The sequence below is a fragment of the Ranitomeya imitator genome, chromosome 6, assembly GCF_032444005.1.
Source record: "Ranitomeya imitator isolate aRanImi1 chromosome 6, aRanImi1.pri, whole genome shotgun sequence".
Taxonomy (NCBI): Eukaryota; Metazoa; Chordata; class Amphibia; order Anura; family Dendrobatidae; genus Ranitomeya; species Ranitomeya imitator.
The window spans coordinates 326,372,958-326,399,133 of NC_091287.1; the positions used below are offsets into that span (position 1 = coordinate 326,372,958).

At 44.0% G+C, this 26,176-nt stretch overlaps 1 protein-coding gene across 2 annotated transcripts in view; it reads right to left on the reverse strand.

Moving 5' to 3' along the window:
- LOC138642587 (thiopurine S-methyltransferase-like) overlaps nt 1-26,176 on the reverse strand; it is a 101,347-nt gene that overhangs the window by 39,930 nt on the left and 35,241 nt on the right. For both annotated transcript variants that reach the window (XM_069730843.1, XM_069730844.1), the window contains exon 2: nt 2,188-2,312. In XM_069730843.1, coding sequence (XP_069586944.1) covers nt 2,188-2,303 — 116 coding nt within the window. In that variant the 5' untranslated portion in view covers nt 2,304-2,312. The remainder of the gene's footprint in view (nt 1-2,187; nt 2,313-26,176) is intronic.

Sequence of the window (26,176 nt, forward strand, 5' to 3'; positions counted from 1 at the left end):
CAAATATGTATAGGATCCTTTTTATTTAAGTGGTGAAAAAAGATCCAAACATTGGTAAAAAAAAAAAAAAAAAAAAAAAAGCACCATTTTCCGAGACATGTAGCGTCTCCATTTTTCATGATCTGGGGCTGGGTGAGGGCTTATTTTTTGTGCGCCGAGCTGGCGCTTTTATTGATAATTGATACAATTTTGGTGCAGATAAGTTCTTTTGATTGCCCGTTATTGCATTTTATTGCAATGTAGCGGCGACCAAAAAATTCTGGCAGTTTGAATTTATCTCTCGTTATGCTGTTTAGGAAATCGGGTTAATTCTTTTTTTATACATTGCTAGATCGGGCAATTCTGAATGCGGTGATACCAAATATGTGTATACTTGATTTTTTTATGGTTTAGTTTTGAATGGGACAAAAGAAGGGGGCGATTTGAACTTTTATATTTTTTAAATATTTTTTAAAACTTTTTTTACATGCTTCAATAGTCTCTATGGGAGACTAGAACCTACAGCTGTATGATCGCCTCTGCTACACACAGGCGATCAGATGTGTGTAGCAGAAATGCTCACTTGCTATTAGCGCTGACCAGCGGGTGACGCTCATAGCAAACTGGCTATGACAACCATAGAGGTCTGCTGGAGACGACCTCGGGTTGTGAAGCCGACCCATCGGTGACCCACGATCACGTGATGGGTCACCGATGGGCGAGATTTCAGACACGCTTCCGTTAATATCAGCTAATGAAAATCAAACATTGCTTTTCAGTTATAGTTAAAAAAAACAAAAAAAACAAACAAACTAATGAAACAGGCCTGGATAAAAATGATGATATTCCTAGAAAAGATTGAAAATAAATTGTCCATAGTGACATGTTTACCTAAGGTGTATTTTGTAATTATCACAGATGTCTACAAATTTGTAATCAGTCAGTCAGCATATGCGAAAAGTAATCAGTGCTGTTTGGTATCATGGTGTGTATCACACTGAACACAGACCAAAAAAGCTAAGAGGACAGTTGTCTCAGATTAGAAAGAAAATGACAAACATGTTAAAAGTATATCAGACCATCTCCAAACAACTTGATGTTCCTGTTACTACAGCTGCACATATTATTTAGAAGTTTAAAATCTATTGGACTGTGGTCAACCACCCTGGACATGGCGGCAAGAGGAAAAAAGATGACAAATTGAAGACACATAATACGAAAAAGCCCAGGACAACATCCAAAGAGATTAGAGGTGAGCTCCAAGGTACATCAGTGTCACATTGACGCATCCCTCGCTGTTTTAGCCAAAGTGGACTTTATAGAAGACAACTGATGAAGAAACCACTGTTGAAAGCAAACCTTAAAAAAGGAGACTGGATTTTGCCAAAATGCATATTGACAAGCTGCAAAGCTAAGAGAACGTCCTGTGGACAAATGAGACAAAACTAGAGATTTTGGGCAAGTCACATCAGCTCTATGTTCACAGATGTAAAAATGAAGCATTTCAAGAAAAGAACATTGTACCTACTGTGAAACATGGAAGAGACTTTGTTATTTTTGGGCTACTTTGCTGCATCTGGCACAGGGTGTGTTGAATCTGTACAGGGTACAATGAATTTTTAAGACTATCAAGGCACTTTGGAGAGAAACGTGCTGCTCAGTCTCAGAAAAGCATGGTCTAAGTCACAGGCTATAGTTCCTGCAAGGGAAAAATGACCCAAAACACACAGCTAAAAACATCCAAGAGTGGCTAAGACCAAAGCATTGGATTTTTCTGAAGTGTCCTTTTCTAAACCGTGATCTAAATCCTATTGAACATCTGTGGAAGGAGCTGAAACATACAGTCTGGAGAAGGCACCATTCACACTTGAGACAGCTGGAGCAGTTTGCTCACAAGGAATAGTCCAAAATACCCGTGGACAGATGGAGAAATCTCACAGAGTTACAGAAAGTTTTTTTTTACAGTGATTGCCTCAAAAGGTTGTGCAAAATTATTAAGTTAAGGAAGCCATTAATTTTTGTCCAGGTTATTTTCAAAAGCAATGTCTGATCTTCATTGGTTGATATTCAGTACATTTAAATTGAAAATTACTTTAGTTTCATGTTATTTCAGTGACCATTGTGATCTTTTCTTTCTTTAAAAGAAGGGTAAGAATTTTGTCCATGTGTGTATAACAATGGACTGTGTAGTCAGCCTTTGATACTTACGGGTGTATATCATTTTCATGAAACCCAATATTTCTTGTTTCCCATTTTTGCTTCCAGTCGTCATCTGAAAGAACCCGGTCCTGTTTTATCTCACTGAATTTGGTAGAATTTGGCATAATTTAAAGCTGTAACATAAAAGAATAGTCATAATGTAAACTAGTACTTTTAGAGCAATACATTCCCATGGCTAAGCTGTTGGGCACAATAATTTGAACCTTTGTCTGAAAGCAGTGCTGATGAGTTTCAGGCATTTGGGCTTATCTTTCATATGGAATTAGCAGCATTGCTTTCACAAAGGATTTGCAGATATGAAAAAGCAGAGTTGCTTATGTAGCATAACTTTCAGAGGCAGTAAAGTGTCAATTATCTGAGTTTTTACAGTAGTAATACATCTATTTGTGTATCTGAGTTTAAATGAAAAAATGTAATCAATCATTTAAGGGATTCACTGTGATTTTTCAATTTCTGTGCCACTGATAATACACAGTTTATACATATGCAGATGTTGAAATGTGCTGTAAGGTAAGAATGTTTTCAAAAATAGAAATATTAATAGATTAATTTTTAATATAACAAAATGCAAAGTGAAAGTTCAAAGTAAATATCTAAGTCAAATCAATATAAAATGTTACTACCCCTTGTCTTCAAAAACAGCATCAAAACATCAATTCTGCTAAGTACTATTTGCACACATTTTTTCAGGGAACTCAGCAAGGATGTTGTTCCAATAGAACCCCTGATATATGTTACTAGATGGTGGCCGATTCTAACGCATCGGGTGTTCTAGAATATGTATGTAGTTTATTTATGAAGATTTCAGAATAATGCAATGAATACACAGGATTCGGCCGGGCGCGACCAATTAGCTAAGCGTGGTTCAAATTCCGAGTAAATTCACGGCCGGCTGCAACCAATCATTGAAGCCAGGGCCAGTTGCAGGGTTTTGAGGGCCCCGGGCTAAAGAGTGTCACAGCCCACGTAGCATATAACACAGCCCACGTAGCGTATAGCACAGCCACGTAGCGTATAGCACAGCCACGTAGCGTATAGCACAGCCACGTAGCGTATAGCACAGCCACGTAGCGTATAGCACAGCCACGTAGCGTATAGCACAGCCACGTAGCGTATAGCACAGCCACGTAGCGTATAGCACAGCCACGTAGTGTATAGCACAGCCACGTAGTGTATAGCACAGCCACGTAGTATATAGCACAGCCACGTAGTATATAGCACAGCCACGTAGTATATAGCACAGCCACGTAGTATATAGCACAGCCACGTAGTATATAGCACAGCCACGTAGTATATAGCACAGCCACGTAGTATATAGCACAGCCACGTAGTATATAGCACAGCCACGTAGTATATAGCACAGCCACGTAGTATATAGCACAGCCACGCTGTATATAACAGCCCACGCAGTATATAACAGCCCACGTAATAGATAGCACAGCCCACGTAGTATATAGCAGTCCACGCAGTACATAACACAGCAATGAAGTATATAGCACAGCGATGTAGTATATTGCACAGCCACGTAGTATATAGCACAGCACACGTAGTGTAAGCACAGCGACGTAGTATATAACTCAGCTCACGCAGTATATAACATAGCCCATGCAGTATGTAACACAGCCCATGTAGTATATAGCAATGTGGGCACCATATCCCTATTAAAAAAGAATTAAAATAAAAAAAGTTATATACTCACCTTCTGGCGGCCCCCAGATCCAGCCCAGGCCTTTAGCGATGCTCCTCCCCATGCTCCGTTCCCAGTAATGCCTTGTAGCAATAACCCGTGATCATTTAGCGGTCTCGCGAGACCTCTACGTCATATCCGGTCATTGCCGCAATGTATTATTAGGACCGGAGCGTCGCGAGGAGATGGGAAAGCGCGGACAGCGGAAGGTGAGAATATAATGATTTTTTTATTTTACTAGTATTTTTAACATATGTTTTTACTATTGATGCTGCCTATGCAAAAATTTGGTCACACTTATAGGGTTAACAGCAGCGTTAATGGACTGCGTTACACCGCGTTATGCTGCGGTGTAACGCAGTCTGTTTAACGGACTGCTAAAACACTATGTGGGCGCTGACTGGAGGGGAGTATGGAGGGGGCACTGACTGGAGGGGAGAAGGGGCCAATTCGCGGCCGGACTGTGCCTGTCGATGATTGGAACAGACAGAAACAGACGGAAGTGGACCTTAGAGATATATATATATATATATATATATATATATATATATACACATATATACACATATATACACACACACACATACAGTGTGTGCAGAATTATTAGGCAAGTTGTATTTTGATCACTTGATACTTTTTATACATGTTGTCCTACTTCAAGCTGTTCAGGCTTGAGAGCCAACTACCAATTAAGTAAATCAGGTGATGTGCATCTCTGTAATGAGGAGGGGTGTTGTCTAATGACATCAAAACCCTATATAAGGTGTGCTTAATTATTAGGCAACTTCCTTTCCTTTGGCAAAATGGGTCACAAGAGAGATTTGACGGGTTTTGAAAAGTCCAAAATTGTGAGATGTCTTGCAGAGGGACGCAGCAGTCTTGAAATTACGAAACTTTAGAAGCGTGATCACCAAAGAATCAAGCATTTCATGGCAAATAGCCAACAGGGTCGCAAGAAGCATGTTGGGCAAAAAAGGCGCAAAATAACTGCCCATGAATTGAGGAAAATCAAGCGTGAAGCTGCCAAGATGCCATTTGCCACCAGTTTTGCCATATTTCAGAGCTGCAACGTTACTGGAGTAACAAAAAGCACAAGGTGTGCGATACTCAGGGACATTGCCAAGGTAACGAAGGCTGAAAAACGACCACCTTTGAACAAGAAACATAAAACGTCATGACTAAGCTAAGAAATATCTTAAGACTGACTTTTCAAAGGTTTTTTGGACTGATGAAATGAGAGTGACTCTTGATGGACCAGATGGATGGATCAGTAAAGGGCAGAGAGCTCCACTCCGACTCAGACGCCAGCAAGGTGGAGGTGGGGTACTGGTATGGGCTGGTATCATCAAAGATGAACTTGTGGGACCTTTTCGGGTTGAGGATGGAGTGAAGCTCAACTCCCAGACCTACTGCCAGTTTCTGGAAGACAACTTCTTCAAGCAGTGGTACAGGAAGAAGAAGTCGGTATCGTTCAAGAAAAACATGATTTTCATGCAGGACAATGCTCCATCACATGCCTCCAACTACTCCACAGCGTGGCTGGCCAGTAAAGGTCTCAAAGAAGAAAAAATAATAATATGGCCCCCTTGTTCACCTGATCTGAATCCCATAGAGAACCTGTGGTCCCTCATAAAATGTGAGATCTACAGGGAGGGAAAACAGTCCACCTCTCGGAACAGTGTCTGGGAGGCTGTGGTGGCTGCTGCACGCAATGTTGGTCATAAACAGATCAAGCAACTGACAATCTATGGATGGAAGGCTGCTGAGTGTCATAATAAAGAAAGGTGGCTATAATGGTCACTAATTTTTGGGGGTTTTGTTTTTGCATGTCAAATGTTTATTTCTAAATTTTGTGCAGTGATATCGGTTTACCTGGTGAAAGTAAACAAGTGAGATGTGAATGTTTGGTTTTTATTAAGTTGCCTAATAATTCTGCACAGTAAGTTACCTGCACAAACAGATATCCTCCTAAGATAGCCAAGTCTAAAAAACCCTACTCCAACTTCCAAAAATATTAAGCTTTGATATTTGAGTCTTTTAGGTTGATTGAGAACATAGTTGATGATCAATAATAAAAATAATCCTCTAAAATACAACTTGCCTAATAATTCTGCACACAGTGTAGATTTAAGGCAGGGTTGAAGTCAAACTCTGACTGCCCAAGGGGCTCGCAATCTCAGGCAGACATACTACATATGCTTTGACATTGTCCCCCAGAAAATCCTCCTTTTGGATTGTAGTGTTGAGCCGTATTGGAATGATGTATAAGTGCATTGTCCCTAGGGACCCACTGACATGTATATTAGGGTACGTTAAGGAAATAAAAGACAACATGACCAAAATAGCAATTGCGAGATTATTGTTCATTGCCAGAAAACTGATTGCAAAATATTGGATTAGAGAGGAGCCCCTGTCCAGATGCGAATTTATTGCTCAAATGAACCATATAATTCAACTTGAGAGAAGTACAGTATTTACACCAAGAGGAATAAACATGAATACTTCCAAAAACTATGGAAGTCATGACTGGATAGGATCAATTAGAGAAACAACTGTTGTACTATTGTAGCGTAAAACTCACGGTAAACTGTAATATTGTAGGATAATTGTTAATAATGGCAGAAAAGGTCTCCATGGGGGGGCATTTACTACAATATTGTAAAACGAGTATTGTTATATAATATCTGCTCTAAGTTTTGTTATGTTCAATAAAAATTTATCTGATTAAAAAAGAAAAGGATGTTGTTCCAAACAACGCGGAGAACTAACTGCAGATCATCTGTGCATGTAGGCTCATGCAAACCCAGACAGACTTGATGATACTGAGATCAGGTCTCTGAGGGAGCCATCTCATCACTTCCAAATCTTCTTGTTCTTTTTCATTCTGAAGATAGTTGTTAATGAAATTGGCTGTATATTTGGGGTTCTTAAACTATTGAATACATTTGGATAAAATCAGACACCTCCCTTGTGGCATTCTATGAGATAAGTATCAGCCAGCATTTCTCAGAATTGAAAACAGCATCAATCCTGACAAAATTCCCAACTTCATGTGCTGAATTGCAGACCCCAAATGTGCAAGGAACCTCCACCATGATCCACTGTTGCTGCAGACAATCACTATTGTACCGGTCTTCAGATAAACTGATTCGGTGGCAATTAAAGACTTCAAAATTTGACTCATCAGTCCAGATCACCTGTGACAATTTTTCTGCAGTTTCCTTAGTTACAGTGGCTTTCAAAAATATTCATCCCCCTTGCATTATTCATGTTTTGCTACCTCACAACCTGGAATTTCATTGGTTTTTGAGAGTTTGTAACAGTTTATGTAAAGAACATGACTACAACGCCCCTTGGAAAAAGCACTGGTGAAACAGCGTCACCGGGGTGCAGCTTTTCACACCATGTGGACATGGGTCTATGATGAAATGTAAGTGTCGCTTCTATGTTTACATTTTTCCCATGTACAGGTGCTTCTCACAAAATTAGAATATCATCAATTTCAGTTCTTCAATACAAAAAGTGAAACTCATAACAGAGTCATTGCAAACAGAATGATCTATTTCAAGTGTTTATTTCTGTTAATGTTGAGGATTATTGCTTACAGCCAATGAAAACCCCAAAGTCATTATCTCAGTAAATTAGAATACTTATTAAGGCTGGTTTCACATTTGCGTTTTTTTGGGTGCGTTTTTGCGGTAAAAAACGCGAAAAACGTATGTAAACGCGTGCAAAAGCTGCTTTTTTTTACGCATGCGTTTTTGCATGTGGTGAAAAAAACGCGGCGTTTTGACGCGTTTACATGCGTTTTTTTCATGCGTTTGCGTTTTTTAAACGCATGCTGAGAAATGTGTGACAGCTGCCAATCATCAAAATAAAGTAAAAAACCCACTATAAACAGAAATAGTTAGGGTTAGGGTTCCTAACCCTAACCCTAAAGTGATTAGGGTTAGGGGTAGGGTTAGGATCCCTTAGGGTTAGGGGTAGGGTTGGGTTAGGATCCCTTAGGGGTAGGGTTACGATCCCTTAGGGTTAGGGGTAGGGTTGGGTTAGGGGTAGGGTTAGGATCCCTTAGGGGTAGGGTTAGGATCCCTTTATCACTTTTATGTTGGGGGGTGGCATATTAGTGTGTTTTCTGGTTTTTTAATATAAAAACGCATGCGTTTTTAACGCAAAAAAACGCATGCACAAAAAAAGCATGCGTCCCCATTGACTCCAATGTATTTTTTGACCCAAAAAAAACGCATGAAAACGCATGCGCTTTTTTTGGTCCAAAAACGCCTCTCAAAAATACTACAGGTTGCATTTCTGAAAATGAACGCATGCAGTAAAAAAACGCATGCGTTTCAAAACGCGACCAAACGCGTACAACAAAAAACGCATGCGTTTTCAATGTTAAATATAGGGGGAAAAACGCATGCGTTTTTTTGAAGAAAAAAAACGCTGCAGACAAAAACGCAAGTGTGAAACCACCCTAACACCAGCTTGAAAAATTATTTTAAAATCTGAAATGTTGGCCTACTGAAATGTATGTTCAGTAAATGCACTCAATACTTGGTTGGTCGGGACTCCTTTTGCATCAATTACTGCATCAATGCGACGTGGCATAGAGGCGATCAGCCTATAACACTGCTGAGTAGTGATGAGCGAGTATACTCGTTGCTCGGGTTTTCCCGAGCACGCTCGGGTGGTCTCCGAGTATTTGTGAGTGTCGGAGATTTAATTTTCGTCACCGCAGCTGGCTGTTAGACAGCATGAATTCATGTGGGGATTCCCTAGCAACCAGGCAACCCCCACATGTACTCAGGCTGGCTAACAGCTGTAAATCATGCAGCTGCTGCCACGAAAACTAAATCTCCGAGCAGTCACAAATACTCGGGAGACCACCCAAGCAACAAGTATACTCGCTCATCACTACTGCTGAGGTTTTATGGAAGCCCAGATTGCTTTGATATCAGCCTTCAGCTCGTCTGCATTGTTAGGTCTGGTGTCTCTCATCTTCCTCTTGATAATACCCCATAGATTCACTATGGGATTAAGGTCAGGTGAATTGGCTGGCCAATCAAGCACTGTGATAATGTTGTTTTTAAAACAGGTGTTGGTACTTTTGGCAGTGTAGACAGGTACTAAGTCCTGCAGGAGAATGAAATTTCCATCTCCAAAAAGCTTGTCGGCAGAGGGAAGGATGAAGTGCTCTAAAATTTCCAGGTAGATGGCTGTGCTGACTTTGGTCTTGATAAAACACAGTGGACCTACACCAGCAGATGACATGGCTCCCCAAACCATCACTGATATGACCATGTGAGGACTTATTTTTTACAGGACGAGTTGTACTTTTGAACACCACCATTGGTTTTACTATGTTGTGTACTAGAAAACGGGAAAGAAATTCCAAGTGCAGTGAAATTGCAAAAAAAGTGCAATCCCACACTTGTTTTTTGCTTCCCTTTTTTGATAGGTTCACTAAATGCTACAACTGACCAGCCATTATGATTCTCCAGGTCATTACGAGTTCAGACACCAAACACGTCTAGGTTCTTATTTATCCAAGTGGTGAAAATAAATTCCAAACTTTGCTAAAAAAATAAATAAAAATGCGCAATTTTCGGATACCCATAGCGTCTCCATTTTTTCGTGATCTCGGGTTCGATGAGGGCTTATTTTTTGCGTGCCGAGCTGACGTTTTTAATTATACCATTTTGGTATAAAAATACGATCTTTTGATCACCCGTGTTAGGGGTCGAGTTCCCGCTTCTGCACAGGGGGAATCTCGAGCCACCTCCGCTGCGGTCTCCCATTCTTGTCCAGCCGCAGTGGAGTCTGCTCAGCAAGGACGTCGGTCCCAGCGTCTTGCTCATTCTCACTCTGTTCTGAGAGTTACTGCTGCTTCTCCAGTCTCTGCTATTAAAGTCTGTGCTGGTCAGCAGCGAGCGGACTTCTCTGGGACTAAGTCCTTGTCTGCACGTACTGAGCATGCCCAGCGTAAGGTCTCCCGTTGGAGATCGAGGGTCATGTGCTCAGGCTCTGCAGCACATTCCATTGGTCCTCTTGGCAGGTCCTAGAAGGGCAAAAGTGCTGTGGCCACTTCCTGTGCTGCTGCTATATAAACTGCGCATGACCGCACGGCCATGCGCTAGTATTGTCAAACAATTGCTAATGTGTGTATGTTGTGAGTGCAAGTCGTCCTTGGATACCCCTACCCTATAGTATGACTGTTCGCGGAAGGTGTATGGCTGCTACCTAGCGCCCGACTTATCCTACAGCACTAGTCACACATTATAGCGTCCAGTTGCTGTGACCGCCAGTACGGCGCCGTGCACTTCCTCTGTGCTTTCCTTACCCAAGCCTGGGTGGTTAGTGGCGTTCGTCAGTGCGGCACTGCATGCTCTTCTGTTTCATTTCACACCCAGTTGCGGTGTTGCGCCAGCAAGGGTCTAATCGGACTTCAATCCCAGTTGGGGTTGAGTTCGCTGACTACTTGCTCACGCTTTAGGTGCGGTACCGCGGTCCTGTGCCTTAACAGGATTGCTTCTTTCACGCTGGGTGAGGTTAACCCACGCGTGGATAATCTAGTGTACCGCCATATAGTCTGCTAATTGCTAGCAGCAGGTTTTCACCTGCACGGTGGACCCCGGGCTGCGAACGCATCTATACCATCTGTCTTGGTGCGTTCCGCCAGTCCTAACAACCCGTTATTACATTTTAATGAAATGTTGTGGCGACCAAAAAAACGTAATTCTGGCGTTTAAATTTTTTTTTCTCACTACGCCGTTTAGCGATCAGGTTAATCCTTTTTTTATTGATAGATCTGGCGATTCTGAACGAGGCGATACCAAATATGTGTATGTTTGATTTGTTTTTATTGCTTTATTTTGAATTGGCGCGAAAGGGGGGTGATTTGAAGTTTTATATTTTTCATATTTTTAAAAACTTTTTTTTTTCACTTTTGCCATGCTTCAATAGCCTCCATGGGAGGCTACAAGGTGGCACAACTCGACTGGCTCTGCTACATAGAGGTGATGCTCAGATCACTCCTATGTAGCAGAATTACTGGATTGTTATGAGCGCCAACCACAGGGTGGCACTCACAGCAATCTGGCATCAACAACCATAGAGGTCTCATGTTACGTTCAACGCAGTTCGGCGCAGCATCAAAACGACGCATGCAGGCGCATTCGCATACATTCGCATGGCCTGCGTACCCAATGTTACAGATAGGTACGCAAAACACATGCTGACGTAGGCGGAGCTGAATGGAAGAGGTGTGACAGTGGGCGGGGCTTAACGGAGGAAGTACGCAGCCCTCCGCAGCTCTGCCCTACGAAGTGTGAACCCAGCCTAAGTTTCACACAACTTGCCACTGAGCTTTTTGCCCATTCCTGAAGACAAAACTGCATCAGCTCCTTCAAGCAAGATGGTTTCCTCTAGTGAACAGCAATCTTCAAGTCTGACCACAGATTTTCAATTGAATTAAGGTCAAGGCTATGACTAGGCCACTCCAAAACTTTTACACTTAATTCACTTGAGTGTTGCTTTAGCAGTATGCTAAATTGCCTTGTTGGAGGGTGAACTTATGTCCCAGTCTCAAATCACTCACAGACAAACAGGTTTTCCTCAAGAATATCCCTGTATTTCGCAGTATCCATCTTCCCCTCAACTTGGACCATTTTCCCTATCCCTGATCCCGAAAAACATCCCCACAGTTAAACATGGTGATGGCAGCATTATGCTGTGGGGATGGTGTTCTTGGGGTGATGAGCTTTGTTCGTTTGCCGCCAGACATAGCATTTATCTTTGTAACCAAAAAGTCCAATTTTGGCCTTATCGATCACAGAACCTTCCTCCATATATTTGGGAAGGGTGGCAGTCTCCAACAAGTCTTTTTGCAAACTCAAAATTAACCTTACAATTTTTGTAAGCAAAGGCTTCTTTTCTGCCCACTCTTCTCTTAACCCCTTCATGACCCAGCCTATTTTGACCTTAAAGACCTTGCCATTTCTTGCAATTCTGACCAGTGTCCCTTTGTGAGGTAATAACTCGGGAACGCTTCAACGGATCCTAGCGATTCTGAGATTGTTTTCTCGTGACATATTGGGCTTTATGTTAGTGGTAAATTTAAATCAATAAATTCTGTGTTTATTTGTGAAAAAAACGGAAATTTGGTGAAAATTTTGCAATTTTCACATTTTGAATTTTTATTCTGTTAAACCAGAGAGTTATGTGACACAAAATAGTTAATAAATAACATTTCCCACACGTCTACTTTACATCAGCACAATTTTGGAAACAAAACTTTTTAGTCACAAAAATGATCTTTCAGCAACAATTTTTTTATTTTCCCAATGGTAAAAGGAGAAACTGAACAACGAAAGTTGTTGTCCAATTTGTCCTGAGTACGCTGATACCTCATATGTGGGGGTAAACCACTGTTTGGGCGCACGACAGGGCTTGGAAGGGAAGGAGCGCCATTTGACTTTTTGAATGAAAAATTGGCTGCACTCTTTAGCGGACACCATGTCACATTTGGAGAGCCCCCGTGTGCCTAAAAATTGGAGCTCCCCCACAAGTGACCCCATTTTGGAAACTAGACGCCCCAAGGAACTTATCTAGATGCATAGTGAGCACTTTAAACCCCCAGGTGCTTCACAAATTGATCCGTAAAAATGAAAAAAGTACTTTTTTTTTTTTCACAAAAAAATTATTTTAGCCTCAATTTTTTCATTTTCACATGGGCAACAGGATAAAATGGATCCTAAAATTTGTTTGGCAATTTCTCCTGAGTACACCGATACCTCACATGTGGGGGTAAACCACTGTTTGGGCACATGGTAAGGCTCGGGAGGGAATGAGCGCCATTTGACTTTTTGAATGAAAAATTATCTCCATCGTTAGCGGACACCGTGTCGCGTTTGGAGAGACCCTGTGTGCCTATGCATTGGAGCTCCCCCACAAGTGACCCCATTTGGAAACTAGACCCCCCAAGGAACTTATCTAGATGCATACTGAGCACTTTAAACCCCCAGGTGCTTCACAGAAGTTTATAATGCAGAGCCATGAAAATAAAAAATAATTTTTCTTTCCTCAAAAATGATTTTTTAGCCTGGAATTTCCTATTTTGCCAACGATAATAGGAGAAATTGGACCACAAATTTTGTTGTTCAGTTTGTCCTGAGTACGCAGATACCCCATATGTGGGGGTAAACCACTGTTTGGGCGCACGACAGGGCTCAGAAGGGAAGGCACGCCATTTGGCTTTTTAAATGGAAAATTAGTTCCAATCATTAGCGGACACCATGTCGCGTTTGGAGAGCCCCTGTGTGCCTAAACATTAGAGATCCCCCACAAATGACCCCATTTTGGAAACTAGACCCCCAAAGGAACTAATCTAGATGTGTGGTGAGCACTTTGAACCCTCAAGTGCTTCACAGAAGTTTATAACGCAGAGCCATGAAAATAAAATAAAAAATTTCTTTTCTCAAAAATGATTTTTTAGCCCGCAATTTTTTATTTTCCCAAGGGTAACAGGAGAAATTTGACCCTAAAAGTTGTCCAGTTTCTCCTGAGTACGCTGATACCCCATATGTGGGGGTAAACCACTGTTTGGGCACATGCTGGGGCTCGGAAGTGAAGTAGTGACGTTTTGAAATGCAGACTTTGATGGAATGCTCTACGGGCGTCACGTTGCGTTTGCAGAGCCCCTGATGTGGCTAAACGGTAGAAACCCCCCACAAGTGACCCCATTTTGGAAACTAGACCCCCCAAGGAACTTATCTAAATATGTGGTGAGCACTTTGAACCCCCAAGTGCTTCACAGACGTTTACAACGCAGAGCCGTGAAAATAAAAAATAATTTTTCTTTCCTCAAAAATGATGTTTTAGCAAGCAATTTTTTATTTTCTCAAGGGTAACAGGAGATATTGGACCCCAGTAATTGTTGCGCAGTTTGTCCTGAGTATGCTGGTACCCCATATGTGGGGGTAAACAACTGTTTGGGCACACGTCGGGGCTCGGAAGTGAGGGAGCACCATTTGACTTTTTGAACACAAGATTGGCTGGAATCAATGGTGGCGCCATGTTGCGTTTGGAGACCCCCTGATGTGCCTAAACAGTGGAAACCCCTCAATTCTAACTCCAACACACCCCTAACAATTATCCCAACTGTAGCCGTAACCCTAATCACAACCCTAACCCCAACACACCCCTAACCACAACCCTAACCCCAACACACCCCTAACCCTAACCACAACCCTAATTCCAACCCTAACCCTAAGGCTATGTGCCCACGTTGCGGATTCGTGTGAGATTTTTCAGCACCATTTTTGAAAAATCCGCGGGTAAAAGGCACTGCGTTTTACCTGCGGATTTACAGCGGATTGCCAGTGTTTTTTGTGCGGATTTCACCTGCGGATTCCTATTGAGGAACAGGTGTAAAACGCTGCGGAATCCGTACAAAGAAGTGACATGCTGCGGAAAATACAACGCAGCGTTTCCACGTGGTATTTTCCGCACCATGGGCACAGCGGATTTGGTTTTCCATATGTTTACATGGTACTGTAAACCTGATGGAACTCTGCGGCGGATCCGCAGCGGCCAATCCGCTGCGGATCCGCAGCCAAATCCGCACCGTGTGCACATAGCCTAATTCTAAAGGTATGTGCACATGCTGCAGAAAACGCTGCGGATCCGCAGCAGTTTCCCATGAGTTTACAGTTCAATGTAAACCTATGGGAAACAAAAATCGCTGTACACATGCTGCAGAAAAACTGCACGGAAACGCAGCGGTTTACATTCCGCAGCATGTCACTTCTTTCTGCGGATTCCGCAGCGGTTTTACAACTGCTCCAATAGAAAATCGCAGTTGTAAAACCGCAGTGAAATGCGCAGAAAAACCGCGGTAAATCCGCGATAAATCCACAGCGGTTTAGCACTGTGGATTTATGAAATCGGCTGCGGAAAATTCCGCAGAGGACCAGAATACGTGTGCACATTCCTAACCCTACCCCTAACCCTAATTCTAACTCCAACCTTAGTGGGGAAAAAAAAAAATTCTTTATTTTATTATTGTCCCTACCTATGGGGGTGACAAAGGGGGGGGTTATTTACTGTTTTTTTTATTTTGATCACTGTGAGGTTTTATCACAGTGATCAAAATTCACTCTGGAACGAATCTGCCGGCCGGCAAATTCGGCGGGCGCACTGCGCATGCGCCCGCCATTTTGGAAGATGGCGGCGCCCAGGAAAGAAGACGGACGGACCCCGGGAGGCTCGGTAAATATAAGGGGGGGAGATCAAGGCACGGGGGAGGGCGTCGGAGCACGGGGGGGGGGGGGTGGATCGGAGCATGGGTGGGGGGTCGTAACACGTGGGGGTGGATCGGAGAACGGGGGGATGGATTGGAGTGCGGGGGGGTGGATCGCAGTGCAGGGGGGGTGAATCGCAGTGCAGGGGGGTGGGATTGGAGCACGGGGATGGGATTGGAGCACGGGGGGAGCGGACAGGAGGACGGGGGAGCGGAGCACAGGACGCAGGGGAGCGGACCACAGATCGGGGGGCTGAGGGGGCGATCGGTGGGGTGGGTGCACATCAGTGTTTCCAGCCATGGCCGATGATATTTGCAGCATCAGCCATGGCTGGATTGTAATATTTCACCAGTTTCTTAGGTGAACTATTACAAATCGCTCTGATTGGCTATTGAAAGTGAAACTGCCAATCAGAGCGATCGTCGCCACGAGGTGGTGAAGCCACACCCCCTGGGCTAAAGTACAACTCCTCCTGTCCCTGCAGGCCGGGTGAAATTAGTTAATCCTTTCACCCGGCCTGCAGGAACGCGATTCCGCCATGACGCATACGCTGCGTCATGGGTCGGAATGGCACCGACTTTCATGACGCAGCGTATACGTCAAAGGTCGGGAAGGGGTTAAAGGCCACATCTATGGAGTGTACGGCTTATTGTGGTCATATGAACAGATACTTCAGTCTCTGCTTGGGAACTCTGCAGCTCCCTCAGGTCTACTTTAGCCTCTGTGCTGCCTTTCTAATGCCCTTCTTGTGCAAGCTGAGATTATTGGGCAGCCCTCTGTTGGCAGGTTTGTTATTTGATCCCGTAAATTTAATTTATGCCTATATTTTTTTCTCACTTCACAAACTTAGACTAGTGCTGAGCAAGTGTTCAAACAGGCAGCAATCCCTGCATGTGTTGCGGCTGACTGTTTCATTGCAGCCATATGGTAAATTCAAAAAAGTTAATTTTTTTCTCATTAATGTACACTCTGCACCCCATCCTGACTGAAAAAAAAACAAATGTAGAAATTTTTGCACATTTAATAAAGAAAAACTGAAATACCACATGGTCATAAATATCCCAACTCTTTGCTCAGACACTCATATTAAGGTCACATGCTGTCCATTTCCTTGTGATCCTTCTTGAGATGGTTCTACTTTTTCATTGGAGTCTAGTTGTGTTTAATTAAACTGATAGGGCTTGATGTGGAAAGGCACCCACCTGTCTATATAAGACTTCACAGCTCACAGTGCATGTCAGACCAAATGAGCATCATGAGGTCAAAGGAACAATGGCAGATGGGAGAAAGTTCCACAAAGTCAACTATCACTGCAGCACTCCACCAGTCAGGCCTTTATGGCAGAGTGGCCTGACTGAAGCCTCTCCTCAGTGCAAGACATATGAAAGCCTATATAGAGTTTGCAAAAAACAAAAAACAAAAACATGAAGGACTCCCAGACTATGAGAAATAAGATTCTCTGGTTTGATGAGACGAAGATAGACATTTTGGCGATAATTCTAAGCGGTATGTGTGGAGAAAACCAGGCACTGTTCATCACCTGCCCACTATAATCCCAACAGTGAAACATGGTAGTGGCAGTATCATGCTGTGGGGTTGTTTTTCAGCTGCAGGGACAGGATGACTGGTTGCCATTGAAGGAAACATGCATGAGGCCAAGTACAGATATATCCTGGATGAAAACCTCTTCCAGAGTGCTCTGTACCTCAGATTTGGCTGAAGGTTAACCTTCCAACAAGACAATGACCTTAAGCACACAGCTAAAATAACAAAGGAACAACTTTAGAACAACTCTGTGACCATTCTTGACTGGCCCAGCCAAAGCCCTGACCTAAACCCAATTGAGCATTTCTGGAGAGACCTGAAAATGGCTGTCTACCGACGTTCACCATCCAACCAGACGGAAGTGGAGAGGATCTGCAAGGAAGAATGGCAGAGGATCCCCAAATCCAGGTGTGAAAAACTTGTTACATCATTCCCAAGAAGACTCATGGCTTTACTAGCTCAAAAGGGTGCTTCTACTTAATACTGAGCAAAGTGTTATGATAAGGTAATTCAGTACCACAATGGACATAGAGGTCAGAGCACATACAGTGACCTGGCAATAATCCAAAAACATAGAACGAGCTCTGAGACGTGGGAACTCTGCTGACCGCAATCCCTAATCCTCTCCAACCACACTAGAGGCAGCCGTGGATTGCGCCTAACGCTCCCTATGCAACTCGGCACAGCCTGAGAAACTAGCTAGCCTGAAGATAGAAAATAAGCCTACCTTGCCTCAGAGAAATACCCCAAAGGAAAAGGCAGCCCCCACATGTAATGACTGTGAGTTAAGATGAAAAGACAAACGTAGAGATGAAATAGATTTAGCAAAGTGAGGCCCGACTTTCTGAACAGAGCGAGGATAGGAAAGGTAACTTTGCGGTCAACACAAAACCCTACAAAAACCACGCAAAGAGGGCAAAAAGACCCTCCGTACCGAACTAACGGCACGGAGGTACACCCTCTGCGTCCCAGAGCTTCCAGCAAGCAGAAAAAAACAAATAGACAAGCTGGACAGAAAAAAACAGCAAACAAAATAGCAAAGCGGAACTTAGCTATGCAGAGCAGCAGGCCACAGGAACGATCCAGGAGGAAACAGGTCCAATACTAGAACATTGACTGGAGGCCAGGATCAAGGCACTAGGTGGAGTTAAATAGAGCAGCACCTAACGACTTCACCACATCACCTGAGGAAGGAAACTCAGAAGCCGCAGTACCACTTTCCTTCACCAACGGAAGCTCACAGAGAAAATCAGCCAAAGTACCACTTGTGACCACAGGAGGGAGCTCTGCCACAGAATTCACAACAGCAAAGGGTCTGAATACTTACCATGTGATATATCAGTTTTTCTTTTTTAACAAATTTGCAAAAATTACTACATTTCTGTTTTTTTCGGTCAAGATGGGGAACAGAGTTTACATTAATGAGAAAAAAATGAACTTTTTTGACCATTTATTGTGGTTTAACTACAGACCAATATCCCTTATCAATATAGACCTTAAAATCCTGTCTCAGCGCCTAAACCCGGGCCTGGGATTTCTAGTACATAGAGATCAGGTGGGCTTTGTTCCCTGCAGACAAGCCTCAGATAACATAGGTAGAATCTCCCATCTATTGCACCTCTGCAAGCAGCGTAACCTAGCAAGTATGCTACTATCACTTGATATTAAAAAAGCCTTCGATTCTATTTCATGGCCATATCTGTTTGCAGTCTTGCAAAAACAGAAATTCCCTGATCATTTCCTTTCATGGATTTGTGTTCTTTATAGATGCCCTTCGGCTTACAGTCACTATAATGGCTTCTCCTCGGGGTCCTTTTCAATTAGAAGAGGTACTCGCCAAGGTTGCCCCCTATCACCCTTATTCCTTCTCGCAATTAAACCATTAGCTATCCATCTCCGTCTTAACGCTAATATACAAGGTATAGATATTGCATCAGTTTCTCACAAACTCTTCATGTTTGCAGACATACTATTTCTTCTATCAGCCCCGCAGACGTCTCTGCCAGCTCTGCTACAATCCCTTAGTAGTTTTGAACAAATTTCTGGCTTACAGATAACCAGTCAAAATCATATGCCACGAATATATCTTTCCTTCTTAATATTATTCCACAGCTCCAACAAGACTTCCCTTTCCAATGGGTCACTAACCACCTAGATTACCTAGGAGTGAAATTGACAGCCAATCTAGACTCCCTCTTTTCAGTCAATTACCCTTAAATGCTCTGCAAAATTCACTCACTACTTCAGGCATGGGAGAAACTACATCTCTCTTGGCTCAGCTGGGTACGTGCGCTTAAAATGACCATACTCCCCAAATTGCGCTCTATTTCGAGTCCTGCCAATTCCTGTTCCTTCGCATTTACCTCAAAACAGCCCAGCGACTAATCAATACTTTATTTGGAAGTGTGTCATCCCTAGGGTTAATAGAGTTACTCTTTATAGACATCGCTTCAAAGGAGGTCTGGGAGCTCCCAACCTTTCCAGATACTACCAAGCAGCCCAACTCGCCCAGTTAACCTTATATCATGTTTCCTTAGAACCTCCCCTATGGCTATCACTGGAAGCTCCCGAATGTCACCTGGTTAACCTTGATGCCCTAATATGGACCCTCCAAGCTCAGCGTAAACAAATTTCGAATCCTATCATAGCACATTCCCTTAAAATTTGGGACTCGCTAAAATACTCCTCACAGCTGATTTTGCCATTCTTACCTCATGCCCCCCTTTGTGGTAATCCCCTGTTCCCCCCAGGCTCATAGTCCCTTTCGATTATGGGTCGTTGCAGGGATCACTGCATTGGAAGAAGCTCTTTAGCGAAACGGCGCTGTTGTGGTAGGAGCACGGAGTAGCCCGGGAGTTATTCATATGACCCTTACAGGATGCATCAACATGAAGGACTATAGAGTCATCCCTTATTATTAGATAAGGCTCTCTTACTGAAAGAGCCTGTAATTCTACACACCTTGCCGTGGTGATGGCGACAAGAAAGGCAGCTTTGTATGCCAGAAATTGAGGAGGGCAGTAAGACAGAGGCTCAAACGAAGGCCGTGTAAGCCCTTTGAGAACTTCATTTAAGTCTCAAGGAGGGACAACAGTCTGCTTTCTGGGATGCGATCTGAGGGCTGAAGATATCAATTTCTTAATCCAATGGTGGTTGGCCAAATCTTGATCGAACATAGAGCTTAGGGCAGAAACCTGAACTTTCAGAGTACTAGGTTTAAGGCAAATGTCTAGCCCTTTTTGTAAGAAGTCCAGCACCTGTGGAATATTAGGATGGAATGGATCAGGTAGATTAGGGAGACTGAAGGACGAAAACTTCTATATCTTATTATATATAGCATTCGTAACTGGCTTCCTAGATTTCTGTAGGGTAGCAATTACCGTGTCTGAAAGTCCTCTAGCTCTCAGCACCTGGGCCACAGTAACCAGGCAGCTAGATTCCATTTTTGAGGTTCGGGATGAAGAAGGGGTCCTTGAACGAGAAGGTCGACCTCATCCGGTAGGTGAACTGGGCCATCTATATACAGCTCTACAAAGAGGTTGAACCAACTTCCCTTTGGCCACACTGGAACCACCAGGATGGTTGGGACCCGATTTTCTGAAGAGTCTTTGCCAACATCGGGATGGGCGGAAAGGCGTAGGCCAACCGAAAACTCAATTTTTGAGCAAAGGCATCCACTACCCTGGCGTTGTCCCTGGGATTCAGAGAGAAAAAGTCCTAGATCTGGGTGTTTTAACCTGAAGCGAGTAAGTCGATTTCGGGTAGGCACCATCTGTTTACCAACATCCTGAAGACCTTCTTGTTCAGGCTCCAATCTCCTGGCTGTATGTCCTGACGGCTCAGGAAATCCGGCTGGCAATTGGAGGATCCCTTCAGAAGAACCGCTGTCAGGGAAAGTGTTTTTCAGCCCAGCAAAATGTTCGACCTGAAATGCCCTTTATGTTATTGAACCTTGAGCTCCCCTGATGTTTGAGGTGGGCTACTGTAGTCATGTTGTCCGAATAAATTCAGACATGACATCCAGACACTAGGTCAGCTGCGGCCAGGAGAGCCTCCTCCACTGCTTTCAGCTCCCTGAAGTTAGAGGATTTGCTGCTTGTTGTCTGATCCCAGAGACCTTGAAAAGGAGCACGAGACACTATGGCACCCCAGCCTTGCTTGCTGATATCGGATGTCACAGTAACTAGGGGGGATTGAGACCAAGTCACCCCTCTGCAAAGGTTTCTGGGGCTCAACCACCATACTAGAGAGGCTCTAACATGTCCTGGAGCGTGTACTCTTGTTCAGAGAACTGGGACTCATTCCACATTTTGAGGATGTGGGCTTGGAGAACTCTGGAATGGGCCTATGCCCAGGACACAGACTAAATGCAGGCTGTCATGGAGCCTAGTACTGACATGGCTTTCTGAAGAGTAGGGGATCTTTGTTTCCTGAAATCTGTGACCTTGGTCATCAAAGTCTGGCGATGGTCTTCCAGAAGAAACGACATCTGCTTCCCAGAATCTAACAGAACCCACCAGAAACTTATTTTGGAGGGCTGAAGCTGGGATTTTTTCAGATTGGGCAGCCATCCAAGTTTTTGACATGTGGCTCCTGATGATCTGACCAGAGGAACCTACAACTAGCAAATCATCCAGATTAGGAACTATCCAGACTCCTTGTTTCCGAATATGAGAAACTGCTTCTGCCATTATTTTGGAAAAAACTCTCGGCGCCGAAGAGATGCCAAAGGGGAGCACGTTGAACTGAAAGTGCTTCATAAGTTGATTTTGCTGTACCGCAAACCTCAGGTACTTCCTGTGCCGTGGATGGATTGGAACATGGAATAGGTATCCTTGAGATCTATGGTCGTCATGAAGAAGTCTGGGCCTATCAGAGGACCAGCCGATGTTACAGATTCCATCTTGAATCTGTGATAGAAGATTGAGATTTTTTCAATTTATAACTATTTGCGCCTCCCCTGAAGGTTTCTTTACCAAGAAAAGATGGGAATAGTGGCCTGTTCCCCATTGTTCTGGAGGTACTGGGGAGATGGCGTTTGACCTTAGGAGATCCTGAAGGCCTGACATTAGAATTAGTTGAGCTCCCAAAGATGGAAGGCACGTGACCCTCACACCCTGAGGAGAGGACTCGAACTCTATCAGCAGGCCCTCCTTGATGATATTGAGTACCCGCTGGGAGTTGGAAATGGCAAAAACTTTGCGAGCCTCTCCCCCACTGGGATGGAGTCATTGCTGTTGCTGGGGAACCAGGATGTTTTTACCTTTCCCCTTCGCATAACTCCATCTTCCCCTTACCTCTCGTCTGGGGGGTCTGGGACTGTGGGGCAAGAAAAAACTGCTTTTTGAGAAGCTTTTGCTCAGGAAGGGCTTTTTTCTTGTCAGTGCCCCTCTATAAGATTTCATCCAGAGCACAACAACTTTTGAGGTGACATCCCGGCTCCACATTTTGAGCCACAAGGATCTTCTGGCTGAGTTTGATTGAACTAGGGACCTGGAGGAAATCCTGATTGATTCCATAGATGCATCCACCAGAAACCCTGAAGCTCTTTGGAGAATAGGAAGGGAATCCAGTAGTTCACCCTTTGAGGTACCCTGGGATATATGATTTTCCAGTTTGGCAAGCCATCTGTAGAGAGCTCTAGCCATGCAGGTGGAGGCGATATTAGATTTTAACGCAGAGGTGGACGTCTCCCAGGATTTTTTCAGGAGACTATTTTCCTAATTCATAGGATCCTTCAATTGTGAAGAATCCTCAAAGGGGAGTGCAGTTTTTTTTAGCCACTCTAGCCACCTGAAAGTCCACCTTAGGAATCTCCCAAGAAGGGGAATTATCTTCCAGGGGAACCTGTTTCAACTCTGAGGGGGTGGAAAGGCGTTTTTCTGGAAGCTCCCATTCCTGAGCTATTAGGTCCAGAATGTTTTTATGAACTGGGAAGCCCATACGTTTCCCTGCTTTCAGGCCCCCAAGCATTTCATCCTGAATGGACTGCAGGACTGACTCCTCCTCCAACCCCATAGTAGCACGCACCGCGCTCACTAACTCTTCTACATATTCTGAAGAGAAAAAGTATTTTCTAGCCTCCGAAACTCTGGGGGAAGAAGAGTCTTCCCATTTTTCAGAGGATGAGGGAGAAGAGTGTACAGACTCGGAGTCAGAGTCCACTATCTGAATCCATTTTTAGAGGCAGATGGCCCTGGAAGGAATGATGGTGGTGGAGGAGGGATAAAGGCGGCTAAGGAGGACTGCCCCTTCTGCGTGACCAGCGAACGGATCTCCTCGATGAGAGGGCTGTTCTACCCTGACTACTTTGTCTGTCTATGCCTGACAGAGCTTCTTCTCCCATAATGGAGGAAGCTTCTTATTGCACATAGCACATTTTGGAGGCTTTTTGGCTGGGGTACTATGGGCAGACTTGTCTCCCTACAAAAGAGGGACCTTAAGTAGGGGACCTTAAACTACCAAAACCTCTAGCCTAGGACCCACCCCATATCCTACTTACAGGAGCAGTGGCAACGCTGGGCTCTGCAGACGCAGGGCAAGAAACACCATCCATACTGGGTATCAGCCTTACCTGGAAGGTGTCTTCGAGCAGGTTTAAACAGATGTAAATCCTGCCCCCAGCGCGTAAAGAGTTTTCCCTTCTTCCTCCCGGGGTCAGGAGCAGGCTTGGGTTAACCTTCGCGTGCTCAACATGCCGTTCAGCATTTCTGGACCAGAAGTGCATGCGTTCCACAGTGGAACGCAAGGCCCGGAAGTGACACGCCTCTCACAGCGACATCACTTCCGGGACGCCGAACAGCGCACAATTAGGTGGAAGAAAGACCGTAGAACTACGGGAGGCCTCCGGTCGGGAATCACCGGCCCGCTTTACCCCCAATGTGGGGACGCAGGTGGGCCGGGAAGGTCCCGAGGCCGCTGGCAACAGGAGCAGAAATGGAGGAGCTACAAACCCACAACCACCACTGCCTGGTTTGAACATAAGGTACGCTGCAGTCACCGGCCGCCACAGCATGCGATAACCTCTCCATGCCCCATGGGGGACAGGAAAGACACTGGAGAGTTGGAGGTGGCAGGGGCTTTTAACCTCTTGTGCTTCCTGTCCCCCATTAGGGTGTGGATACAACCTCCTATGCTGTCATGGAAGGTGACTAGAGAAATAAGCGCTCATCCAGCCCCAGATCCCAAAAAATAGAAAAGCTACAGATCTCGGAAAATAATTTTGTTTTTTTACACTAACTTAGGATTTTTCTTTCACAGCTTAAATAAAGAAGAATCTATACATGTTCGGTATCTACGAACTTATACTGACCTGATGAATCATCATGGCAGGTCAGTTTTAGCATTTAGTAAACATGTTTAGTGAACATGTTTTTTTTGCAATTGCACCGCACTTGGAATTTTCTTCCCATTCTCCAGTACACAATATTGTAAAGTCAAGGGTGCTGTTCAAAAGTACAACTCGTCCCACTAAAAACAAGCCCTCACATGGCCATATTGACAGAAAAATAATGTTATGGCTCTGAGAAGAAGGGGAACAAAAAATGTTAATGCAAAAACGGAAATACCCCTGGTCCTGAAGGGGTTAAAGTAGTGAGAGATTGGTAGGAAATCTTTAGATAAAGTATGTAAAAAAAATATTAGATTGGGACATTAAAAAGATATTTAGGATTAAAATAATTTTCAGTTTCTGACCACCCCTTTAAAGTACGTGTTCATGGCGTCTTTTAAATGGCAGTGTTTTTCCAGTTTTCTTAGGAGCCTAAGTCATTTTTTTTAAGGCCGGGGTCACACACAATGTATAAAAAATCTGTCCGATTTTGTCTGCTGAGAATCGCACAAATGTTCTCCTTATGGTGATCCGTATGTCATCTGTGTGCAATGCCAGGATGCGTTTTTTTTCTCAAAAAAGTATCCATGTGTCATCCGTATGGTGAAATTTTCTCACACACTTGCAAAATGAGCAAATAATGGCTGAGCAAGTCACACTGATGGTCCATGTGCTGTGCGATTTTTTCTCGCACCCATAGACTCGCATTGGCGTTTCTCAGCTGAGATACGCGGACAATCGCAGCATGCTGCTTTTTCACTCGCAAGTGTAATACGGACGAGAAAAAAATGGAAGATGTGAGATGACCCATAGAGAAATACTGGTCCTTGTGCTATGCGATTTTTTATCGCATAGTACTAGTCCGTATTACAGACTAGTGTGACTCCAGCCTAACTGAATACATACACTAGTGAGCACCTTCCAAGCAGAGGCCACCTGAAGAATCGTTAGGTCACTTCTTTTAACTGCATTACAAATTTCGAAGCATAAAGAGGTTTAAAAAAGCCCCAAAAGATTGAACATATGAACAGCAAGTGGTTTTGACATCGCTGTGCATATGTTCATTCTTTTTAGCATTTTTAAAGCAAAATATGCAGAAAAAAAGATGTACTGTGCACATACCCTTGCCAAGCGCAAACTTATTTAGTATTTCCTGCTACCCTTTGCCCTGCTTTTGCAGCACAGTAACTATACCGGTTTACTTTGTTTACTTAACCCCTTACCAACCACTGCTCACATTACTGTAACAAAAATAATCCCCAATACCAATGAATATCACATAATCGTAGGCAGGGCCGGACTGGCCATTGGGCACTTCTGACAAATGTCAGAAGGGCCGGTGCCAGGAGTGGGCTGCTACCACTATCAGCGGCGCCAGCGCCAACTCGCCCCCCATTCAACTATACCGGGTCTATGACGCCAGTACAGTTGAATGCAATGATGGAGGAGAGAGAGTCCGCTGTCGCTCCCTCTCCCATCATTCCCCGCTCTGCCTCTAACACTGCGGGTGCGAGATGACGTCATATCATCATGCACCTGTTGTGTGGCCGGGCAGACTGCAGCTGCTGAGACCGGAGCCAGGAGCAGCGCGGGCACGAGGAGAGGTGAGGAGTCTTTTGTTTTGTTTTTTAATATATCAATGAGTGATAACTGGATTGTGGGGCAATTGGGGGGGCTGTGTTACATTCTATGGGGGCTGTGCTGTATTACATTCTATGGGGGGTGTGCTGTATTACATTCTATGGGGGCTGTGCTGTATTACATTCTATGGGGGCTGTGCTGTATTACATTCTATGGGGGCTGTGCTGTATTACATTCTATGGGGGCTGTGCTGTATTATTCTATGAGGGCTGTGTTGTATTACATTCTATTGGGGGGCTTTCTTACATTCTATGGGGGCGGCTGTATTACATTCTATTGGGGGGCTTTATTAAATTCTACGGGGGCTGGCTGCATTATATTCTACGGGGGCTGTGCTGTATTACATTCTATTGGGGGGGCTGCATTACATTCTATGGGGGCTGGGCTGTATTACATTCTATGGGGGCTGGGCTGTATTACATTCTATGGGGGCTACATTATATTCCATGGGGGGGTTGTATTATATTCTGTGGG